We start from the raw sequence: 24,506 nt of genomic DNA on the forward strand, positions 1-24,506 counted from the left end.
GTCATCTAAGATGAATGACTTTCCTCACTTTCTTAGCGATATTCTTATACAGGCTTACAGGTAGCCTAAAATACACGCTTCTTCCAACTTACCAGATAATTTTCTGCCTACTCACTCCTCTATTAAGCATCCTTGTATTTATCTGTACACCAGCAGTTCCCTTTTCAAGTTTCTAAGAGCTAAACTCACCTTTATAATGTATTTCAAAATGTTGTCCCTAAACAACCAATGAGCATTCAGATGAAAATCTTCTACCTGTTCTTTGAATGCATTATTGTACTTTTTTTTTTTTGTACTTTCTCTTTCAAGTTGGTTTAGACTTTTTTTATGGTACTCACTTTTTTTTTTAAATTATACTTTTAAGTTCTAGGGTACATGTGCACAACGTACAGGTTTGTTACATATGTATACATGTGCCATGTTGGTGTGCTGCACCCATTAACTGGTCATTTACATTAGGTATATCTCCTAATGCTATCCCTCCCCCCTCCCCCCACCCCACAACAGGCCCCGGTGTGCGATGTTCCCCTTCCTATGTCCAAGTGTTCTCATTGTTCAATTCCCATCTATGAGTGAGAACATGCAGCATTTGGTTTTTTGTCCTTGTGATAGTTTGCTGAGAATGATGGTTTCCAGCTTCGTCCATGTCCCTACAAAGGACATGAACTCATCCTTTTTTATGGCTGCATAGTATTTCGTGGTGTATATGTGCCACATTTTCTTAATCCAGTCTATCATTGTTGGACATTTGGGTTGGTTCCAAGTCTTTGCTATTGTGAATAATGCCACAATAAACATACGTGTGCATGTGTCTTTATAGCAGCATGATTTATAATCCTTTGGGTATATACCCAGTAATGGGATGGCTGGGTCAAATGGTATTTCTAGTTCTAGATCTTTGAGGAATCGCCACACTGACTTCCACAATGGTTTAACTAGTTTACACTCCCACCAACAGTGTAAAAGCATTCCTATTTCTCCACATCCTCTCCAGCACCTGTTGTTTCCTGACTTTGTAATGATTGCCATTCTAACTGGTGTGAGATGGTATCTCATTGTGGTTTTGATTTGCATTTCTCTGATGGCCAGTGATGATGAACATTTTTTGATGTGTCTTTCGGCTGCACAGATGTCTTCTTTTGAGAAGTGTCTGTTCATATCCTTTGCCCATTTTTTGATGGGGTTTTTTTTTTCCTTGTAAATTTGTTTGAGTTCTTTGTAGATTCTGGATATTAGCCCTTTGTCAGATGAGTAGATTGCAAAATGGGGAAAGGATTCCCTATTTAATAAATGGTGCTGGGAAAACTGGCTAGCCATATGTAGAAAGCTGAAACTGGATCCCTTCCTTACACCTTATATAAAAATTAATTCAAGAAGGATTAAAGACTTAAATGTTAGACCTAAAACCATAAAAACCCTAGAAGAAAACCTAGGCAATACCATTCAGGACATAGGCATGGGCAAGGACTTCATGTCTAAAACACCAAAAGCAATGGCAACAAAAGCCAACATTGACAAATGGGATCTAATTAAACTAAAGAGCTTCTGCACAGCAAAAGAAACTACCATCAGAGTGAACAGGCAACCTACAGAATGGGAGAGAATTTTTGCAATCTACTCATCTGACAAAGGTTTAGACTTTTATCAGAAATGCTTAGTTAGCTTGGTTGTTCCTCTAGAACAGCAATCAACAAACTATGGTCCACAGGCCATATCTGGCCCACCATCTGCTTTCATAAGTAACTTTTAATAGAACATAGCCACGCTCGTTTGCTTACATATTGTCTATGTAACTGCTTTTGCACTATAATGGCAGAGCTGAACAGTTCCAAAAGAGGCCCAGTAAAATATTTACTATCTGGTTCTTTATTAAAAACAAGTAAAAAATAAAAAAAAGCTGGACCCCTGCTCTAGGACAAGTCTCCAGAAGTGGCTTTAGCTCAACATGAAAGAGAAAAAAATGAACTGCTATCTTGCAAAATAGAGCTGTGATGAACTCCTATAGAAGATGCAAGTCTTGAGTCTGCCTAGGCAGCTGTTAGGAACGTAGGCAGAACAAAAATAGTGTAGTCCTTTGACGACGTCCCTAAGATGAGGCAAGGACTGGAAGGAAGCCACACGGGCACAAGACGCAAATGTCATCTAAAGCAGCTCTGCCGGGAGAGGGCTGTGAGTTCTTGCAGACATCTGATCATTTTCCCTTTTCCTAGCTTACCCTCCACTTTACTGTGATACAGCAAAACATTTCTAGTTACCTCTTATGAAGAGACTGTATGAACATAAATGACTACAGCAATGTTTTAGATTTAGGACTTGTATTTTTTTCACACCCAAGTTAGCCTGAGTTGACTCTCATTGTTCCCCTATCTACCCATAGTCCCCATACAACAGGAAGAAATATTTGCTTTCACATTACAGCATAAAGACCACCTAAACTTTGACAGCTGACTTGTAGTGGGTCAGTGTGCGGGCAGAAGGGTCAGTGGCATTGATCCACTTGGGCATCCAGTAATGGCTCAGCCAGTCAGCCCGGCCTGGGTAATGGCGTTCAAAGACTTGACGGTAGTAATATCCTTCTTTGGTTTTAGGAGTATTGAAGGGAAATTTCTGGGCTGCATTTGCCATCATTGCATCATCAACCTGTAACAGCAAAACGGTTTAAAATAGCAGGAAATACTTGTGTTTACTCTCATTTCACAGAACAGAAAACGTTAAGATAAGACATGACTGTAACTTGTATGAGACCCTTTGAATCACCCATCACTTAGAAAATGCTAAAGTATTCATAATATGGATAGCTGCAGTGCCTTTTAAAGAACACTCATATGCATATTTTTAATACTTGGTGGCTCTGTTTTAGTCATTTGTGCCTAACAAGATCTGGCACCCAGCAGGTGCCCAAAAATCTGATAAATGAAGATCAGTGATGATTAGTAGTAAGTCTCCTCTCTCTTTCGATTCTAGATGCTACTTTATAATCCTTCATGCTACTTAATTCTTACATAATTCTTATAAAAGAGATAATTGTTTACAGAGACTCTGAATCTCTCTGATAGGGACAAAGCATTCAAACTAAATACAAAATGAACAGCAATGACAGCTCTGCATCCAAATTATCTTATTCCTGAAAATGTTTTTAAAGACATTATACCTGATGTTCAACGTATTCCTGTAAAATCTTAAACCAGGAATTCTTAACTGAAGTTATTCCATCACTGAAGGCTTCTTTTGGTCGCCAGAGAATCTCTTTGGGTATCAGATTGGACTCCTCAAACGTCTCTCTCAGGAGATGTTTTTCTATCCCATTCTGACATGACAAAAAAAGGAGCATCAGTTAAAAATTACAAATATAATCTGATGGCAATGGACAGTTTTTACCTTGAGTTGATTTACCTACCTTTGGAATTCTCATTTCTGGTGGCAGAGACAAGTAATAGGAAGAAAATCGATGATCTAGAAATGGGACTCTTAGTTCAAGACTTACAGGAGAAAAGAAGAAAATCTAAATTAAAATGGGTATTTAGTGCCTGCCAGTTTAGGTTCTGATTCAGTTTCCCATCAATTCAACCAGATCTTAAGAAATGTTAAGGTCATACAGTCACATACAAGCCTCCTAATGACTGCCCTACACTAATGAATAGATACAAAAACAAAATCTTCATTTAAAAATAATATATATATCATGTCATCTCGGGAGTAAAACTAACTGAGACTATTACTTTTACTTTCCCTTCTAGGAATAGTTAAATGCGTATTTCAAAAAGCAGAAAAAGTTACAAATCATGAGTGACCCAATCATTAAGAAAATACCTTGCCTAGACCTCTCTAACTCAGTGTTTTCTAGGTGAGACCATCTCTTCTAACAATTGTGATGACAATACGTATTTTTTTGCCACTGATTAACAATTCACATACAATATGCAATATAAACCAGTGTCCCACTATATTTCATCAAATTCCATATCACCGGTTTCCTGAAGCCTAGTGACTCTAGTTAGGACAAGCAGAGAGGATAATAACCAGATTCAGTTCATTCCCCCAAACCCATATTTAATTATATCCTGATCTAGGTGTGATTCAGCAGAGGCAACTAAAACATTTAACGTTAGTTGTTTATCTTGTACAGTAAAAGTCTTCAGTTCTTCAACATAACTTTAGACAACCAGAAATGATACCAAAGAAACCTGGTTCTTTATAATGTAATCAAACCCCTTGCATCTTCACTACCCTATTCCCTCAGGGTCACTACAGCACCAAATAGGCATGGTGGGCACTCAGTACTTGTCACATGATGTTTAGAATCTTTACTTCTCTTTAAAACACTTAACAGTAGCTGCTGTAGCAGCCTTCCCTCTTCCATCTTGGTTGTTCAGATGTGAGCAGAATGTTGTTACCCTTTAAAGGTGAAAACTCCACCTCAAACAACCTATGGAAGAAGACTTCTCTCCATATACCACAACACCACTTTGAAATGTGGCCTAATCCTTTTGGGACAAAGTTAAGAAACAGCTTCATTTTCTCTATAAAATCACACTTTGTAACATATAGCCAACTATACTTAACATATAGCCAATCAGCTATTGATTTTTATTTTCTCAGGGTATTGAGCTTTTTGTTTTGTTTTGTTTTTTTATTTTTTTGGTGTTTTTTTGTTTTTGTTTTACAATAGCCTCTAAAAATATTACCCATGGGCAGCAGTAGTTCGATCTGCGCGGAGAACATCAAACAAATAGAGTTCCCTCAGAAGCCTCTCACTCTCCTCCTCGGCTTTTTCAGGAGAAGGAGCCTATTTCACAAACAAAAACACCAAGAGTTTTGCTTTGGCACACAAAGCAGTTTTTCTTTCTCCCTCTCCAATCCTAAAGATGGATAAGACAAAAAGTTAAAACAAATTTAGGGAAGGGAGTAAATAACTGAACAGAGGTGAGCAATGCTTTACAAAACATGCCTTCCTTCCTACCAAACTGCTAATATTAGAATAAAATGAACACACTGGGCAACAGTCATAATTCCATAGGATGCAAAGAAATGGCAGAAAGGTGATTCTCAAGCTTAACTAGTTTTATTTATTTATTTTTAATTTTTTTTTTTTTTTTTTAGAGACAGGGTCTTGCTCTGTCAACCAGGCAGGAGTGCAGTGGCGCAATCACAGCTCACTGCAGCCTCGATCTCCTGGGTTCAGGTGATCCTCCCACCTCAGCCTCCTGAGCAGCTAGGGTTATAAGCATGAGCCATCATACCCAGCTGTAACTAGTTTTAAAGAATAAAAATTATCTGACACATTAAAATTTCCTTCTTCCCCAAGAGATAGAAAGCAAATACTATATTCCCTTTTGTAACCTCACGAGATACTCAAAAATATTACTGTCATACTGAAAGATGACAGAAAATAGTCAAACAATTCATACTTTTCTTAATATAGCACGAATATCCCTCCACTTCAGAGTGGTTACCTTGTGAAAATATATGTAACCCTGCGTAAGTTCATCTGACCCTTCTCCAGAGAAGATCACCACGCTATCTGTGTTCTTCCGAATATACTTGGAAATTAAATACATACCTTAAATGAGAGAGAGAAATTAACTTTAATGTCAACATAACCTTCCACCAAAAATGCCTTTGATTTGATTTTTGGAAATAATTGAAAGCTTTACTACTATACTGGACTTCATATTAACATAAGGTAGTTTCCACAATAATGACCTTGTATTTACAAGCCATTTATATGTACTTAATCCAAAAGTACTACTGTAAAATAAAATAACCCAGAACCATTTTGTCATTTTATAAACAGGTTTTAAAATTCTAATGTTTTTAGACCAAGAATGTCCACCTCAAAACTTTGCTAAGCTGAACAGTGACTCAAATACCTGAAAATCATGACTTTCATAGTGGTATTATGACACAAAAATAAGAATAACCGTTTTGGTGGTTTAGTGTTAATTTTAATATGTATTTTCCCCCTGCCACTCCCCATTTACCAGATTTCACATAAAGCTGGGGAGACTATATAAGTTATTAAACTTGCCTCCTTGGTCCTTCACCACATTTCTCTAAACCAGTGTTTCTTCTCAACCTTGTTTTTATTATCACCTCAGCTAGAGAGCCTTTTTAGACACTTATTTTCCTATCCTCACCCCAGCCCCATGAAATTCCAATACCAGAGCTATCCTGTCTATCTGCTTATTTACTGTGATGTTTTGGAGGGCCATAAACCATTGTAATACCTAAGATATTTTTGCCTTCCAAGGCAAGTCTCTCAAGGGAGGCAGTAGCATATAAAGGCTCAATAACATTGGATCAGTCTGATTTGGGGTATACTGCCAATCTCAGTAGATACATTATCTACAAGATAAAATTAGTATTGTTTGCAGAGCAATGATAGCTAGTGACTGGTAAGTTGTGTGATGGAATATATCTAAAATGACTATTTCTTATCAAAAATGCATTACTAAATAGACCTATTTCTTCACTGTATATAGACTGTAGCCCAAGAGACTATAAGAGAAACGGGAGGTAGAGGGCAGAAAATATGTATCTGCTCCCTGGGGAAACACCAATAGTGACACCAACAATGTGGAGGTTGAACTATGTATTTATTGTTCCCTTCACTCCAAAAGAGACTCAGAGAATTCTTAAGTGGTCTTAAATAATCAGTAACATAGGGATTTAATTTGCATTCATCCTTAAATAACATTTTTAAACTATGGCTTGAAATAATTTTTTTAAACCTTACATTTTTTTCAGTATTAAAAAAGCTTTCTATTTAATAATATCATAATACCTTACCTACTGAAGCACGAACTGTTGTAATGTCATAAGTTTCCAAGGAAAATATGACTTCATCCAGAGCCTGAATGCCTTCCTCAGAGTTAAAAAGGACTTCATAATGTTCACTTCCAATATGATTTGCCACCTTATTATATAAAGAAATACCCATTTACTTGTTAAAGAAAATAACTTCCCTTGAAAATCAAACATGATGGGAGTTCACAAAGCTTTATGAATTAACAATGGTGAAAACTAAACAAGGGAAAAAAAGAAAAATGACTTTACAGCCCACCACATACAAGCCCCATCCAGCACTGTTCCCTTACCTGCTTCAACTCCATCACCAGGAAGTAAGTCTCCCCTCAGCTCCTCTGGTGCCAAGGCTTCAACCATTCTCCCAGTTGGCACCTCCCTCTCTACCTATTTTACCTAACCCACCTCATCTCTCTCTAGTCCAACATGATCCCATGCTAAGCTTGGTCTTTTTTGGTCCTTCTGAAATGCCTAATTTTATATCCAGGATGTTATTCTTACAAAGAATGGCCGTTCCCCTCATTCTGCTTCCCTTGGCTATTTTGGATTCTCTCGGCATTGATCACCTTGCATTGAGACTGCTCTCTAGCTTTTTCTCATCCATGCTACAAAAGTTCTCCATAGTGGGAACTAGGTCTCCTGCTCACTGAATACAGACAAGCTGCCCTCTGCCCACAGTATTCTAAGTACAGTACTTTTTAAAATAATAATAACAGCTAACACTCATTAATTACTTACTACATGCTAAGTTCTACCCTACTTACTTTACATGAATTATATCATTTCACCTTAAAATTTCCCCAGAGCAGACACTATTATTTTTGTAACATAAATGAGTAGAGCCAGGATTTCAAACCATAAGTCAGGCTCCAAAGTCTGCAGTCTTAGCCATGATACCATGCCTTTACATTAAAAAAAAAAAAAAAAAAAAAAAAAGAACAAACAAAAAACCTGTTTTTTTAATTTTTCAAGATGGGGTCTTGCTACATTGCCCAGCCTAGACTTGAACTCCTGAGCTCAGACCTCCCACCACAGCCTCCCAAGTATCTGGGACTATGGGTGTGTGCCACTGCACCTGACTTATGCCTTTACTTTCTTTTTTTTTGAGACAAGGTCTCGCTCTATCACCCAGGCTCCCATGAGGCTAAGACTACAGGTATGCGCCACCAAGCCTGGCTAGTTTTTGTAGAGATGGAGTTTCATTATGTTGCTCAGGCTGGTTTCAAACTCCTGACCTCAGGTAATCTACCTCCCTCAGCCTCGTAAAGTGTTGGGATCACAGGTGTAGGCCACCACGCCCAGACACCTTTACTTTCAAAAGAGCATAATCATCATCATAGGGTCTTTGTGAGAATTGTATGGGTCACAACAGATAAAAGTACATAGAGGACAGTGTACAACACAGTGCATATTCAACAGCCATTTCATTCTATTTTAATACATTTAATTTAAAACAATTGTCCCAGTCAATACAGCAGCAGCAGTAGAATCATCCATTATTGACTCCATTTTCATCCTAATAACAAGTCTACTCTAACTACACTACACAAGGGACAGAGACAGTACCTTACCTTTCTAGCAGCCAGTAAATCGGGGCTGTCTTCCATGCCAATTGCAAATGTCTGGAGAGGATACTGTACTTGGGCCTCTTTCAGCTGCTTCAACAGGGTGGCAGCAACCAAGCTGGAGTCCAAGCCCCCTACATGCAAAAGAGGAAGTGGAAGTGTCCTAGTTATGTGCCTTGCATAAGACAGGGACAGAAGATGTATATTCCTGATAAACACCAAGATCATAGTTTTACCATTTAAAATCCGCAAGTGTTATAAACTGAAATCAACTTCAACGAGAGAAAAATATATAAACTGTGATAATAGTAGTATTTGAATTGGTTAAAAATCACTACACAGAATTCTAAAGAACATTCACTGACTCTTAACACAAATAACATAGCTATAGTGTAACTCAAGTTGGAGTATGACTATGACTATTAAATGCAGCTTATAAAAAAATTGTTTCCATCCTATAATGAAGGAAAGAGTAAATCATACAGTAAATATTTTATAGTAAAAACCAAAGGGATGGCTACAAATCATTTCAATTAAACACACATGAAATATAATTAGGTTTTTTAATTGACTTCACCTGATAAAAGGCAGCCAATCCTTCTGTCTGTCATCAAACGTTTCTTTACAGCATTATTAAAAAGGATCCTGAGGTTGTTCTTCACAGTTTCTATCTCAAAACCTATAAACACAGCAAGTAAATCAAACAGCTCCAGAAAATCTTGGGCTGGATTAGTCATTGAAATCAAATACACAATCATCAATATCTATCATGATGGTATTTACTCAACGGTGGAGTGTGCCAAATCTTAATGTGTTCCCTCCAAACAAAATAGGAAGAAGGTCTTGAAACTAAAATCATTCAAATGATGGGAGGGTACAACTTAAAACTTTTTTCCCTTGGAGAAGGATGGGGAATAGGTGGGTGGGTGTCTGCTACCTGGAAAGAGTTTCTCCACATTGTCATAGAGGGCGTGCAGGGGTTCATCCCGACAGTGATGATATTTAACCATTTCCATGGATGCAACTTTGCCATTTGGCTTTAAATCCAAAACTTCATAGTGTCCAGGAAGAAAAGGCTCCACTTTTAAAAAGGGAGTCGTGGAGTGCTTCAATGTAACAAGACCTACAAATTCACAATGATACCTTTGTTCAAATTAGGTAACCCTTCCCAATAACTTTCACGATTAGTTAACATCGTCTACATTCCTATTTATTTTCCCTTTTCAATACAAACACATGCCCATTAAATAAGCAAAATAGGAAAAAAATTTTCCTATTTTCCTAAGCCCTACCATCTACTTACCTGAGAGATAATAACGGCATAGGGATATACTGCCAAATTACACTAACTTTTAGTAATTCAAAGAAATAGAAAAATCTCCAGTGTTCAATTTCTTCTTCTTAGATTTCTAATCAAGAAAACCTATTTTCTATACTGAAGCAAATATATACAAAAGGAAAAGACACACTCATGAAGCAAAGGGATGAACTGGAGTCCTAATGTTATGATAGGCTGGGAGTCATTTATTTGTCATCACTGAGGTACTTTCAGAAAATAGCCATGGTTTCCAGACCTTTAACAAGTACAATGATCCACTTTTAGCTACTTTAAAGTCAGATAAGAAGACATCTAGGCCGGGCATGGTGGCTCAAGCCTGTAATCCTAGCACTTTGAGAGGCCCGGGTGGGCGGATCACGAGGTCAGGAGTTCGAGACCATTTTGGCCAACATAGTGAAACCCTGTCTCTACTAAAAATACAAAAAAATTAGCAGGGCGCGGTGGCAGGCGCCTGTAGTCCCAGCTACTCGGGAGGCTGAGGCAGGAGAATGGCATGAACCCGGGAGGCGGAGCTTGCAGTGAGCCGAGATTGCGCCACTGCACTCCAGCCTGGGGGACAGAGCCAGACTCTGTCTCCAAAAAAAAAAAAAGAAAGAAAAAAGAAGACATCTATCCCTTAACTAGTTGTTATACACGATATGTGAATAAAACCATGTAACTTAAATTTCCTCAATAAATTCTCACAGACAGTACCCAACCTCACATCACCATGATCTTTCATACAAACATCAACATTTTATTGTAGATCGTAACAGACTATCTACATGGAATACTCATGATTTACAATTTGAGATTGTCTACCCAGCAAGTAACCTGTGTAGCACTGAATTCAAATACCAGAAAAAGGACTCAGATTCCCTTACCAGCCAGCAGAGCTCAAGTAAGCTACACAACCCGGATAGGGAATGGGGAGTAATTAAAAGGTTTTAAGCAGGCAATACTATAATCAGAAGAGTTTTTGACAGGTTATTCTAAAAGCACTGAGAAAAGAAAATTGTTGCAGTATTCCAGATGAGATAATTTGGTCTGGAAAAGGACAGTGTCAAGGATACAGAAAAGAACAATCAAGGAACTTCAGAGGGTAAGTTCCATATCAAGTGATCATCAGGTTCAAAGAAGGCCCAGGGGAGCAGGAGGCTGCTTTTCCCCGGTGTTCTCTTTACCAGGCTTGACCAGCAGTCCTGGCAACTGACATATATATATATATATAACATATATTATATATATATTATGTATATTACATATATTATATATATTACATATATTATATATATTATATATCACATATATTATATATATTATATATCACATATATTATATATATTATATATTATATTATATTATATATATTTTAAATATTATATAATATATAATATATATATTACATAGAATATATATTATATATTATATATTTTATATATTATATAGAATATATATTATATATTTTATATATTCTATAGAATATATATTATATATTTTATATATTATATAGAATATATATTATATATTACATATATATGTTATATACAATATATGCATTATATATTATATATTGTATATATTATATATATGTAATATATATTATATAATATAATATAAGATATAATATATATTATATATTATAATATATAATTATTATAATATATAATATATGTTATATAATATATAATATATATATGTTATGTAATATATAATATATATAATATAATATATAATATATGATATATAATATATATTTTTTATATATATATATATATATATGCTTGTTCTTTGCCATCTGATCACACTAGAAATGCCTGAAAATAAGCCAGTTCCGGTATTAGTACACTGTGACTAGCGTCCTAAGGACCCCTTCGATCTCATTATCCCTGCTTCAGGCAATATTAAATCTGAAAATTAAGTGAGAAAGAACTTAAAGAATGGCAAAAAGAGGCAGGGAGAGAGATATTATGATGTTACTGCTGTATAGGTAAGGGATAAAAAATGTCTTCCTCAAGTTTACCATCAAAAAGTGCTATACATGATTTGCAAGTATTTTCTTCCAACTTGTGGATTGTCTTTTCACTTTCTTGATGGTGTCCTTTGATGTGCAAAAATGTTTAATTTTGATGAAGTCCAATTCATCGATTTTCATCATTGTTGCTGGTCTCATATTTAAGAAAGCTTTGCCAAATCCAGGGTCATGACAATTTACTTCTATGTTTTCTTCTCAGGATTTTATAGTTTTAGCCCTTACAAGTGGATTAGTTCAAAACTGATTCATTTGATCCTTTTTTTTTTTTGAGACGGAGTCTCGCCCTGTCCCCCAGGCTGGAGTGCAGTGGTGCGATCTCGGCTCACTGCCAGCTCCGCCTCCTGGGTTCACACCATTCTCCTGCCTCAGCCTCCTGAGTAGCTGAGACTACAGGTGCCCGCCATCACGCCCAGCTAATTTTTAGTAGAGACAGGGTTTTGCTGTGTTAGCCAGGATGGTCTCGATCTCCTGACCTCGTGATCCACCCGCCTCGGCCTCCCAAAGTGCTGAGATTACAGGCATAAGCCACTGCGCCTGGCCTGATCCATTTTTCTGTATCCATAATTTTTGTATATGATGTTGGGTAAAGGTTCAACTCCAGGTTTTGCATATGTTTACATATCTGGTTGCCCCTGTGCCAGTTTTCAAATCTCTTTCCCCACTGAATAATCTTGGCACCCTTGTCAAAAATAAGTTGATTATATATGTATGGGTTCATTTCTGACTCTCAATTCTATCCCACTCATCTATACATCTATCCTTCTGCCAGTATTATATTGTCCTTATTACCATTGTCTTGTAGTAAGTTTTAAAATCAGCTAGGTATGAGGTCTCCTACTTTGTTCCTCATTTTCAAAAGATTGTTTTGGCTATTCTTAGTCCCTTGCAATTCCGTATGAATTTGAGAGTCAGCTTGTAGATTTCACAAAGAACTCATCTGGGATTCTGATAGAGATCAACTTAAATGTGTAAATCAGTTTAGGGAGGACTGCCATCTTAACAATGTTAAGCCTTCGATTCATGATCATGGGATACTTTTCCATTTATTTAGATCTTCTTTCATTTCTTTCAACAACGTTTTATAGTTTTCAGAGTACAAGTTTTACACTTCTTAAATTTATTTCTCAGTATTTTATTCTTTTTGATGCTATTATAAACAAAGTTGCTTTCTTAATTTCATTTTGATTGCTCATTTTAAGTATGTAGTATTCAGTTAAAGTGTGTCAAATACCATTGATTTTTGTATATTCATCTTGTATCCTGCAACCCTGATGAACAGAAGGGATTTGTATCTAGAATATATAAGGAACTATTACAATTCAGTAATAAAAAGACAAAATAACTCAATTAGAGATGGGTAATTCAAGAATGGATAAACAAACTGCATTGCATGCAAACAAATGGAATACTATTCAGCAAGCACACCAACATGGCACATGTATACATATGTAACAAACCTGCACGTTGTGCACATGTACCCTAGAACTTAAAGTATAATAATAATAATAAATGAGCTATCAAGCCATGAAAAAACACAGAAGAACCATAAATGTATATTGCTAGGTGAAAGAAGCCAGTCTGAAAAGGCTACATACTATATGATTACAACTATTATATGACATTCTGGGAAAGGCAAAGTGAGAGAGAAAGCAAAAAGATCAGTAATGACTGCGGGGTTAGGAGGAAGAGGACGGGGAGGAATGAGTAAGTGGAGCACAGGAGATTTTTAGGGCAATGAAACTGTTCTACATAATACTGTAATGGTGGGTACATGGCCTTAAACATTTGTCAAATCCAAAAATCTATAAAACACAAAGAGTGAACCCTTATGTAAACTATGAACTTCAGTTAATATATAAGTATCAGTTCATCAAATCTAATAAATGTAGCACAGTAATGCAAGATGTTAAGAGTCGGGAAAACTGGGCGGGGGCACTGTAGGGGGAGCATATGTGAACCCTCTGCACTTTCCTCTCAATTTTTTCTAAAACTGCTAAAAAAAAAAAACTCTATTATGTTTTTAAAATAAAATGATCCCTAGAAGGAAAAAAAAAAAGGCAAAGGATCTGAACAAATATTTCTCCAAAGAAGATATACAAATGGCCAATAAGCATAAGATAAGATGCTGGACATCACTGTCAACAGGAAAATACAAATCAAAATCACAATGAGATACCACTCCACATACACTAGAATGGCTAGAATTAAAGTCACACAGTAAGTGTTTGTGGAGATGTGAAGAAACAGAAATTTTAATACACTGCTGGGGGGAATAAAAAATAATGCAGCCATTTCAAAAATTAGTCTGGCAGTTCTTCAACTGAACATAGTTATCATGTGTCCCAGCAATTCTACTCCTAGATATATACCCAAGAGAAATGTCTACACAAAAACTTGTACACCAACGTTTATAGCCACATTATTCGTTAATAGCCAAAAGGGGTAACGTCCTAAATGTCCATCAACTGACAAGCGGATAAATAAAATGCAGTGTATCCATGTAATGGAATATCATTTGGCCATAAGTAAGTACTGATACATGCTACAGCATAGACAAATCTTGAAAGCACTATGCCAAGTGAAAGAATCCAGTCACAAAAGCCCACATGATATATAATCCCATTCATATGAAACATACAGAATAGGGAATCCAGAGGCAGAAAGACGTGATTGCCGGGGCTACAACTGCAGGCGTGCAGATGATGGATATGGAGAGATGGAATTCAAAGCCAAAGGGCACAGGAGGCAGAGTGCTGTGGTGCATGCCTATACTCCTAGCTACTAGGGAGGCTGAGGTGGGAGAATCGCTTGAGCCCAGGAGTTCAAGGCTACCCTAAGCTATGATCAAACCACTGCACTCCAGCCTGGGCTGGGCAACTGAGCAAGACCCCATCTCTTAAAACAAACGAACAAACAAAGAAAAAAACCTAGTTGATCCTGCCAGAAAAAACTAAGGTAAAGGGCATAGGATTTGATTTGTTTTTTTTTTGAGGTGGAAAAACAATTCTAAAACTGATTGGAGTGTTACCAACATCTGTGAATACACTAAAAACCATCGAACTGTATACTTCAAGTGGGTGAATTACATGGTATGTGAATTATCAATAAAGCTGTTTTAGAAATCCTAACATTTGCTGTGCTATAATGACGGCAAAGTACCACAGTGCAATAATTGCAGAGTCAACCCTACGATTATAGTATGACATGGGAAAACTTAAAACTGCACTTAAGATCAAGCTAGATGTAGAGCATATTAGCACAGCAAAAAATAAATGACTGCACTAAAGAATCATCCTTCAAGGATTACAGAATGTAAGTGCTGAAAAGGAGAGTACAACTCCTCTGGTTTTTTTAAAAAAGGTAAACACTCATAACTTAATTAGTCACTTGTAAAATTCTGTATTGCTCTCTAAGAGCTTTTCAAATATAATTTAAGAGAAAACATACAACCAAGACAATAATGAAAATGTATAGAAAAATTTATTATTACCTTTAGCTTCTGAACATACAGCCAAAAATCCATCTTCTGTAATTGCTTTAAACAAAGGTCTGACTCCATATGTATCTCTGCCCAGGAACACTTTCTTATTGGCAGTATCCAGTAAAACAAATGCAAACACACCATCCAACATACAAATTGTTTGCTCAATTCCTCCTTTGTCATAAAGATGAAGGATTATCTCACCATCCACTTTGGTCTGGTATTCAAATTCAAAATGCTGTTGCATCTTAGGAAGCAACAGCAAAACCAAAATGTTAGACTCGTTGTACATCCACTAATAATTTTTTATTGCAAAGATGCTTCAGTATTTCTGAGCTCTATAATCCTTTCATGCACTTTGGTGATTTAGGAGAATCATAGCATTATTAAACTAGGGTTTGCTTCAACTCATATTCTGCAAATTCTGTTCAACATAAAGCTGAACCCATGAAAATTTTAGTTGCAGTCTGATAAACAGAATATAATGGGAATGTGCCAGAACAGTAACCTGTGGAGGGATAGAAATGTATATTATATACATACTATGTATGTAATATATATACATAGTATATATGTGAGTATCCCTTATCTGAAATGTTTGGAACCAGAAGTGTTTTGTGTTTTGGACTTTGGAATATTTGCATATATGTGAGATATCTTGGGCATGAGACCCAAGTCTAAACATGAAATTCATTTATGTTTCATATATCTTATACACAAAACCTAAAGGTAATTTTATATAATATTTCAAATAATTTTGTGCATGAAACAAAGTTTGCATACATGGAACCATCAGAAAGCAAAGGGGTCACTATCTCAGCTACCATGTGGAAAATCTGTGGCCGTTTGACATCACTGACCATCATTCCTGACTTTGAATTTATATGCTACTGATGAGCAATCATTTTCATATACTTATAAAAAACATGACATACCATTAATACAGTAAGAAAGTAATAAGTAGCATAGCAGAATCACCAGAATACCTGCATCAGCTGTTAAACAGCTATACAAACAATGGCAGGCTTTCAGATTCCACCTACAATGCTGTGTTTTGATTAAAAGGTTACTATACACTGCATTTTTTTTTTCCTTTTTCAGATGAGAAGAAATATCAGAAGCAGCTGAGCGACTAGGAAGCGGGTCCTCTGAGATTGAAGAGGCATTCAGCCAGATGACTTTTTTAAATGTTTCTCCAGAGTCATCTGCTTCATTAACAACGGCTTTTGTCTTGGAAGTCTCTCTTTGATTTTATAAACTGACATGACCTCTTGTTCTATTATGAATGCAGGTAGCTCTAGTCCTTCAATATCTCTATCACACATTTTCACCATGTCATCTATACCTTTACACTACAGTCCAGTTTCTCCTACAGCTTGACTTTCTGTGTTATAAGTGTTTCTACTTTTCCTTATCACTGCTGCTCACAGAAATATCTACAGGTCTTTTTCACATTTTCAGAATCTTAACACCACAGAGCAGAAAATAAGCAAAAATACACAATGGATAATGCACATAGGTGCCATCTGTGGGGATCCTGCCAATGGCGTGTCCAGCTTGCACATGTGCCATTCTATTACCCTTTGTGGGGCGTGCTTGCACGGGGAAATCTGGGCATGTGTAGAAAGGTTATACTGCAGCTGAAGCGGGCTGAGAGGGTCTTTTTTCCCTAGGGAACGCCAAATAAACTATGTGTTTTACACCTGCATTTTGACTGTGACATCAAAATGCACATGTAATGTCATGTCAGTGCTCAAAAAGTTTCAGATTTTGGAGCATTTCAAATTTCAGATTTTCAGATTAGGGATGCTCAACCTCTAAATTTAAGTTAAGATAATAGGTTGCCTGGTTGCCATGACACTAAAAAATGTGTCTTCTGCAACTATAAACTTTTGGTTTGAGAAGATAGTATTGGCTAGGAAGTTCCTCCAGTTCAGCTTCAAAGTCCTAGCTATAAAAATGTAAAGCAAAGGGACAAACATCATTTGGCATCATTCCCTGAAAAATAAATGGCTCCATCACAATAACAGATACATGATCCAAAACAAAGCTGCTGGTCCCCAGGGGTGGATGATAATGCCCAGTGCTTCCACCACTGCAGTAGCATTAAAGCTACTCCTTACTGATAGATAAAATGACAGTGGCGCTTTATTAGTCTGCATTCCCCAAAGGAACAGCAAAGGGACTGTCTGCCACTGCATGCAGAGTAAGGTTTGATTGGGCTACTCCCCAATTCTGACACTCTCCACCATCAATGGCAAACTATGAGCCATCAATGGCAAACTATGAGGATGAACAGTCCTTGATGTATTCCTCTTTCTACCTTGTACTCGGGTTTTTGGCTGACATTAGAGGAAGAAGAGGTTTAAATCAGGTGGAAATCCTAGATAAGCTTAAAACATGCTTTCAAATTTCAAAAAGTAAATCTATTATGTATGTGCATGACCCATAAATATGCTTCACGCTCCATCCAGCTCACTCCATAATTTGTGAATCTTTTGTCTATAAGCCCTCACTGAACTGTCCAAAAATGGGCTTTGCCTCCAGTGACTATAAAGTCACTACCTGGTCACCCCTCTCTGCTCTATCAGGGATGATCTGTAACTAGCAGGTGGGGCCTGGAAACAGTCTTCTGCTGACTGTTCTGGGCTGAACTGCCTGAAGGGTTAGTGACCATAAAGCATTCGGTGATATTAGTAAGCAACAGCTTCCCAAATCTACCTTGCCCACCTCTTTGGCCTAAACTTTGCAGGTAATTTATTTAAAAAGGAGAAGCGTCCTTTGGGTAACGGATGTATTACTTCCTACTCTCCTAAAACCAAACTCCAATCTTAGATAGAAGCCCTCAAATCTTGCCTCCTGACGTCATGCTGTCATTTGACTTGGCTGCAGGCCCCTGATACTCCCCTGCAGGGAGAGGGCCTGCTCTTTGCCCCAGCCTTTACCCCATTCCTCCTTTCTTTCATTCAGTCTCCTTCTACTCCCAGTACACCTCTGGCTGTATTTTATTGTAGTGGTCAACTTTATTTTTACCAAAAAGGAGGTGTGGGGGGGATTTTTGAATACTTTATATAAGCCTAAAATATACATTCTGCTCATTAGACAGACTGCCAGCTGCCCCAACTACATAAGCTTAGATGCTTGGTAGAAGCAATGGAACAAACTTCTCTACTTTTACAAATATAACATTTGGCTGATTTAGAATAGAAATTAATTATTTTCAAAATATTTAACTTCTTATTACTTTTTAATAAAAGAAACAACACTGTTCAAGTGAAACAGGGCACTTCCTATTTCATTTAAGGGGAAAGCCAAGCTGATAATGCCATAATACCATCTAGCATTCTCATGTATATGACATTATTTGACTTATTTGACTTAGAAAGAAAAAAATTTTAATACTCTCTTCTTCTACCTCCCACTAGCAGGAAATTCCAGTCTTGCCTTTCCTTTTCACCATTTCATCTCCAGTCACCTAGAAAAATGATGTCTGGTGCATAGTAGACCCTTAATAAAGGAATAAAGAAATGTGCAAAAGGAATTTCCTGAATAATTATTTTAAAACTTTTTAAATGAGAAGACTATTATTAAGAGTCTTCCTATGAGCAGGCAACAAACAATGACAAAAGCTATTGTTCAGAGATAAAAATGTCCAAAATGTGATTAGGATATAAATCTCTATCAATGCATGACAAGTATCTATCAAGAAGTCTCAAAAAATACCAAGAAACGTACCAACCAAATGCATGAACCTTGAATGAAATCTGGCTCAAAACAAACAAAAACCAGCTATAAAGATATTCTTGGTAGCACTTTCAAAGGTCAAGGTGGGCAGATTGCCTGAGCTCAGGAGTTCCAGACCACCCTGGGCAACATGGTGAAACCCTGTCTTTACTAAAATACAAAAAATTAGCCGGGCATGGTGGCAGGTGCCTGTGGTCCCAGCTACTTGGGAGGCTGAGGCAGGAGAATTGCTTGAACCTGGGAGGCAGAGGTTGCAGTGAGCCGAGATCGCACCACTGCACTCCAGCCTGCGTGACAGAGTGAGACTCTGTCTCAAAAAAATAAATAAATAAAAACAAATAAAAAAATTCTTGGGACACTTAGGGAAATTTCATTTAAGTATTAACTGGATATTAGGTGGTGTTATGGATTCTTAGGTTTAGTAATGGCATTGATGTTATGTAGAAGAATGTCCTTATTCTTAGTAGATAAATGCTTATATATTTAAGAGTGTCATAATATCTGCACTGTACTCTCAAATGATTCAGCAAAAAAATTGTGTGTGTGTGTGTGTGTGTGTGCACGCACGCGTGTGTAGAAAGAAAAATCAAGCAACTATGGCAAAACATTAATGACTATTCAATCTGGGTGCTCACTGTTCTGTTCTTTACTGTATGTTAGGAATTTTTTCAAAATGAAAAGCTGGGGAGAAGGAGAAAAAATTCTAAGAGTCAATGAAACTGAACTGTAATCCCCATTTTTATCACTTTTTTTGTGACCAAGTCATTTCGCTCACCTTTTTATTCATCAGTTCCCTATTTACATACTTAGAGCAAATGAGATAACAAACATAGAGTGCTTTGCAAAGTAAAAAGCATGATACAGAATATGTAACATCATCGTAACCAACAAACTCTGAAGTTTAACATCTGGTTTCTTTCTCCTCACCTTCTTATGGTTGTAGATTTCACCATTGTAACAGAGCCACAAATACGGATATTTCTTCACTCGAATTGGCTGCATTCCAAACAGCGGGTCAACTACCGCCAACCGGTGAAATCCAAAGCAGCAGTTGGTGTATCCATTGACATTCTCAAAACGGAATGCATCTGGACCTCTGTGTGCAATCTTCATAGCACTCAGACACTGAACAGAAAGGCAGTCATCACTGCCAAACAGCGCCCAAATGCCACACATGGTGCAATGAAGCTATAAGCTCTCTATGGAGAGAAAAGCAGACAAATCAAAAATATTCAATATCCAATCCAACTCTGCATTAAATCTTGATTGCGGAAACGTGCATAAACCGCTTCAAAGACTAAAATTTAAACCATCTTTTTTTTTTTTTCTTTTTTTTTTTGAGACGGAGTCTCTCTCTGTCGCCCAGGCTGGAGTGCAGTGGCGCAATCTCAGCTCACTGCAAGCTCCGCCTCCCAGGTTCACGCCATTCTCCTGCCTCAGCCTCTCCGAGTAGCTTGGACTACAGGCACCCGCCACCACGCCCGGCTAATTTTTTGTATTTTTAGTAGAGACGGAGTTTCACCGTGGTCTCGATCTCCTGACCTCGTGATCCGCCCGCCTCGGCCTCCCAAAGTGCTGGGATTACAAGCGTGAGCCACGGCGCCCGGCCTAAACCATCTTTTCTATAGCGACTTCCCATTAGGTTGGCAGGCACACAGGAGTAGAGAATGATTTACTTACAGGTATTCAGAAAAGATAGTGACCTCTACATTCAACCGGCTACAGCAGCTTAGCACCTAGCCAAAGCCTGCATCTCTCCCACCTTAGGATTTAGTGGTTGGCTAGAGCTGGCAGCGTCCAGGCCACATCTGTCTCTGCATTCTAAGTTTGCTTCCAAGATATAGATACAAATGCAGGCTGGCTCCAACCTAGCCAGAGATCCCAGCCCCACTCTCAACATCCCAAAATCCCTCAAAGATCCAAGAGACTTTCCAGATTACTAGAGTCTCCTCTCAGGTTCCCTTGACAGTTAAATGCCCTCTCTTTATCTGAACTAGCTGCAGGTACCATATAATGGGTACAACAGAAAATCATACTGCTGTAAGTGTAATACTAAGATACACAGCTCTTTTAGGCATTTCACTATATTACATTTAGGTTACCTTTAAGTGATTTATTCAGATGTGATTGAAGAAAATCTAAAGGGAAAAAAAATTTAATTTGATATCAGATATCCTGGCTTTATAAGAAATAAAACATTTTAAATTAATAGAAGATACAAAATGTCCACTATCAAAATGTCCTAACTGACAAAAATGTTCTCAAATATTTCTGTCTCAAAGTTGCATTGTTCATTCAGTAAGGAAGCAAAGTAGGTGGGACTTATACAGCAACAACATCCCTAATAAAAAACTTGGCTCATCCCTATAAGCCAAGAAGCAAATAAATCATCCTTACATACATTAATTACTTTCCAATTTCAAATTCTCAACTGTGAAATAAAGGGCTGTTTTATTTGGCTGCTGCCAGCTCAAAATGACACATTGCACCATGTGTAGCATTTGGGCCCTGTTTGGCAGTGATGACTGCCTTTCTCTTCAGTGTCTGAGTGCTATGAAGATTGCACACAGAGGTCCAGATGCATTCCGTTTTGAGAATGTCAATGGATACACCAAAAACAAGATGTTTTAATTAAAACATCTCTAACTTGAAAAATAACTATTTTGGTGTTTTTTTAAAAAAACTGCAAATTGCAGCAAATGCCCAGATAATTTGGGATAAACACTCTAAGGAAAAAATATATATTCAAGTTGCATAAGTCACTTTGAGCAATTCTTTGATGATAATTTCATTTATATCTAAAAGAACCAAAGGTTTAGCTGGCTTTTCCAGAAAACCAGAACCAAATAATATATGGTTATAATGAAAATCATCTCAAGCAATTTGGAAATGAAGTACCACAGGTCCTATGCTGTCCCTTCCATGCACTTGGCCAAATAGCCCAAATAGCCTTTAACAAATTATTTGAGATTTACTGGAAAAATTCCATAAGATTTAAATGAGATGACTACTAATCAGCCATCTCCCTTTGACTCTATATCAGTTTAAAACGGGTTAGGAAAGTGCTTTGAAAATCAAGTGTGGTCATCAGGGAATCATTTACCTAAGTCTTCTTAGCACTGCTTAGTGAATCCCTGTATTAATCCTGCTATAATAAATACATTCTAACCGCTAAACTGGAGGGGAAAAGTGAGAACAAAGAGGCATGTAAAGTACACTTATTTTTTCTAGTAGGAAAAAGCCAATTAAAACTATAACCTATTATTTTTATTGGAATCAGTCTTATAAGGAGGGCAAAGTTCCTACTGCCGCTACCTGTTCTCAATATTTTTCTTATTTCTTCCTAAACTTCTAGAGCAGTGCTGTCCAATAAATATGTGAGCCACACATGTAATTTTAAATATACTAGTAGCCCCATTAAAAGAAAAAGGTGAAATTAATTTTAAATAAACTTAACTCAGTACGTACCAAATAGTAACATTTTAACATATATGTAATCAATATAAAAAATTATCGAGCAGATATTTTACACTGTTCTTGCTACTCCAACAACAACAAAATCCAGTGTATTTAACACAATACATCTCAGGACTAGCCAGCATTTCAAGTGCTCAATAGTTACAGGTGGCTAGCGCCTACCGAACTGGACATGGCAGTTTCAGTGCGTTTAATTTCTATTCCACTTAGCGCTACTTACAACTTCACCCTCTCACTTTACTTTTATGTTAAGATCTCAGTAAGTAACCAACTACAGACAGGTTCAAGCCCTACTTTACCTCTAATTACTCTTGCAGCAATGCTATGAATCATGATTTAAAATTAAAAAAAAAAACAAAACTGCTGTTAAATTATTAGTCAAGCGCCCAGGGCAATGGACAGTAAAGAAATAATGTAGGCCACGGGCCGAGATGAAAACTGTCCTTTTTATTTAAAGCTATAACAATCATCTGAAGCCAGCCCTGCAAAATGACATCCATTGAAAAAGGCATGCTAGTTCTTTTGCCTTTTTCTGTACTTGGCCGCCTGTGTCCCTAAATAGACCTCTTCTCGGCAGGGTTTGCTCAGCGAGTCACTTGCTGAGTCTTGCAGTCTACAGAGAGGGGTGGGGACTGGTGGGGATGGCGGGGTGAGAGGGGAGGAGGAAGGTGAGGGGTCCAGGTGAGGAGGGGGGCAGTTGAAGCGGAAAGCACAGACACCGAGGCGGTGATAAAGCCGGAGTCTCTTCTTCCTAGATCAGGACCACGCGACACCTGACTGCGCCCTGGCCACGAGCACGATCCGACCCGTCCGCCGCAGGGACCCGGACTGCGAAAATGTCCACGGGCTTCGACGCCACATGGTAAAAAAAAAGGACACATATAACATTTACAGGGGCTCAGACCACCGCTGGCTTCTCTCCGGAGCGGTCCAGCCTGCCGGCCGCGGTTCCCTCTCGATGCCTTAGGCAACCAGGACAGAGAGGTCCTTCCGCTAGTTGCCGGGTGCGGAACAATCGCTGGGCGTCCGCCCCACCCTCTTTACCGCAGGAGCCGCAGCCTCAGCAGGCGCCCCCGAACCGCGTCTGCAGGTGCCAGGCTGAAGACCGCATCCTCCAACCCTTCCTCCCGGAGCAGCCCCAAGGCACGCGAGGAGGATGCTGGCGCGGGGCACAGGGCGCACGGCACGAGGCGCAGGGCTCGGCTCACCTGGGCGTAAGCAGGTCAGGGTGATGTGGCAGGCAGAGGCCACCGCTGCGGACAGCTTGCCGGGCAGCGCGGCTGCTGGCGCTTATACCGACCTGGCTCCTGTAATGCGTGCGGGAAGTTTCATCATGCCTGCGAGGACCAACCAGCGCGCACAGGGGCGGGGCCGCGGGGTGTCCGGGGCGGAGCAGGACTAAGTGGGGCGACGGGAGAGCGCAAGGCGGAGCTCTTTTGTTTCCAGCGCCTTGCGTCTCAGTGCGCCTGTTTAAGGATAGCCTCAGAGCTCCGCCCAGGCTGCCTGCTGTTCTGACAATTAGGGAGGCTTCTGAACTTGGTTTGTTCTTAGGGAAATCATCACCGTTTTTTTGTTGCACTACCGTCTGATTTATTATGCAGTGCAGAGAAAAGCTTGTCCTGAGAAACTGATGCTTGAGGCCTAAAATGTCCTTATAAGATCTATTAATAAATCGGGGCCAGGAGCGGTGGCTCACGCCTGTAATCCTAACACTTTGGGAAGCCAAGGCAAGAGGATCACTTGAAACCAGGAGTTCAAGACCAGCCTGGGAAACACAGCGAGATCACATCTCTACAAAAAATGGTGGCACACCGTGGTAGTCCCAGCAACTCAGGAGGCTGAGGCAGAAGGATAGTTTGAGCCCAGGAGTTTGAGGTTGAGGTGAGCTCCACTCCAGCCTGGGCGACAAAGGGAGACCCGCATCTCTAAAACAATAAAATAAACCCTAAATCTAATCGATACATGAAGCCAAAATACATCAGTGGTCCTTAAACATTTTAAGTACAAAGATTCCTTTTAGAATCTCAAAAAGGATTTTGTCAACTTGCCTCCACAAGATGATTATGTGCTTTTAAGTATCTC

At 38.4% G+C, this 24,506-nt stretch overlaps 1 protein-coding gene across 2 annotated transcripts; it reads right to left on the bottom strand.

Moving 5' to 3' along the window:
• Positions 1-2,298: 2,298 nt before the first annotated feature.
• ASNS (asparagine synthetase (glutamine-hydrolyzing)) lies at positions 2,299-23,759 on the bottom strand. Of its 2 annotated transcripts, XM_030822126.1 has the most exons (13): positions 23,633-23,723; positions 21,050-23,271; positions 19,875-20,146; positions 15,213-15,450; positions 9,307-9,492; positions 8,947-9,048; positions 8,376-8,503; positions 6,790-6,916; positions 5,454-5,560; positions 4,686-4,786; positions 3,398-3,479; positions 3,152-3,307; positions 2,299-2,640 (listed from the first exon to the last, which is right to left on the bottom strand). In XM_030822126.1, the coding sequence occupies exons 3-13, from the start codon at positions 20,121-20,123 to the stop codon at positions 2,431-2,433; spliced, it is 1,686 nt and encodes a 561-aa protein (XP_030677986.1). In that variant the 5' UTR covers positions 20,124-20,146; positions 21,050-23,271; positions 23,633-23,723; the 3' UTR covers positions 2,299-2,430. The 2 variants fall into 2 exon arrangements, with proteins under 2 accessions (XP_030677986.1, XP_030677987.1); XM_030822127.1 differs by lacking the exon at positions 21,050-23,271 and having other exon boundaries at positions 23,633-23,759.
• Between the last annotated feature and the right edge of the window lie 747 nt (positions 23,760-24,506).

Source organism: Nomascus leucogenys, chromosome 11 (genome assembly GCF_006542625.1).
Source record: "Nomascus leucogenys isolate Asia chromosome 11, Asia_NLE_v1, whole genome shotgun sequence".
In the NCBI taxonomy this organism is placed as follows: Eukaryota; Metazoa; Chordata; class Mammalia; order Primates; family Hylobatidae; genus Nomascus; species Nomascus leucogenys.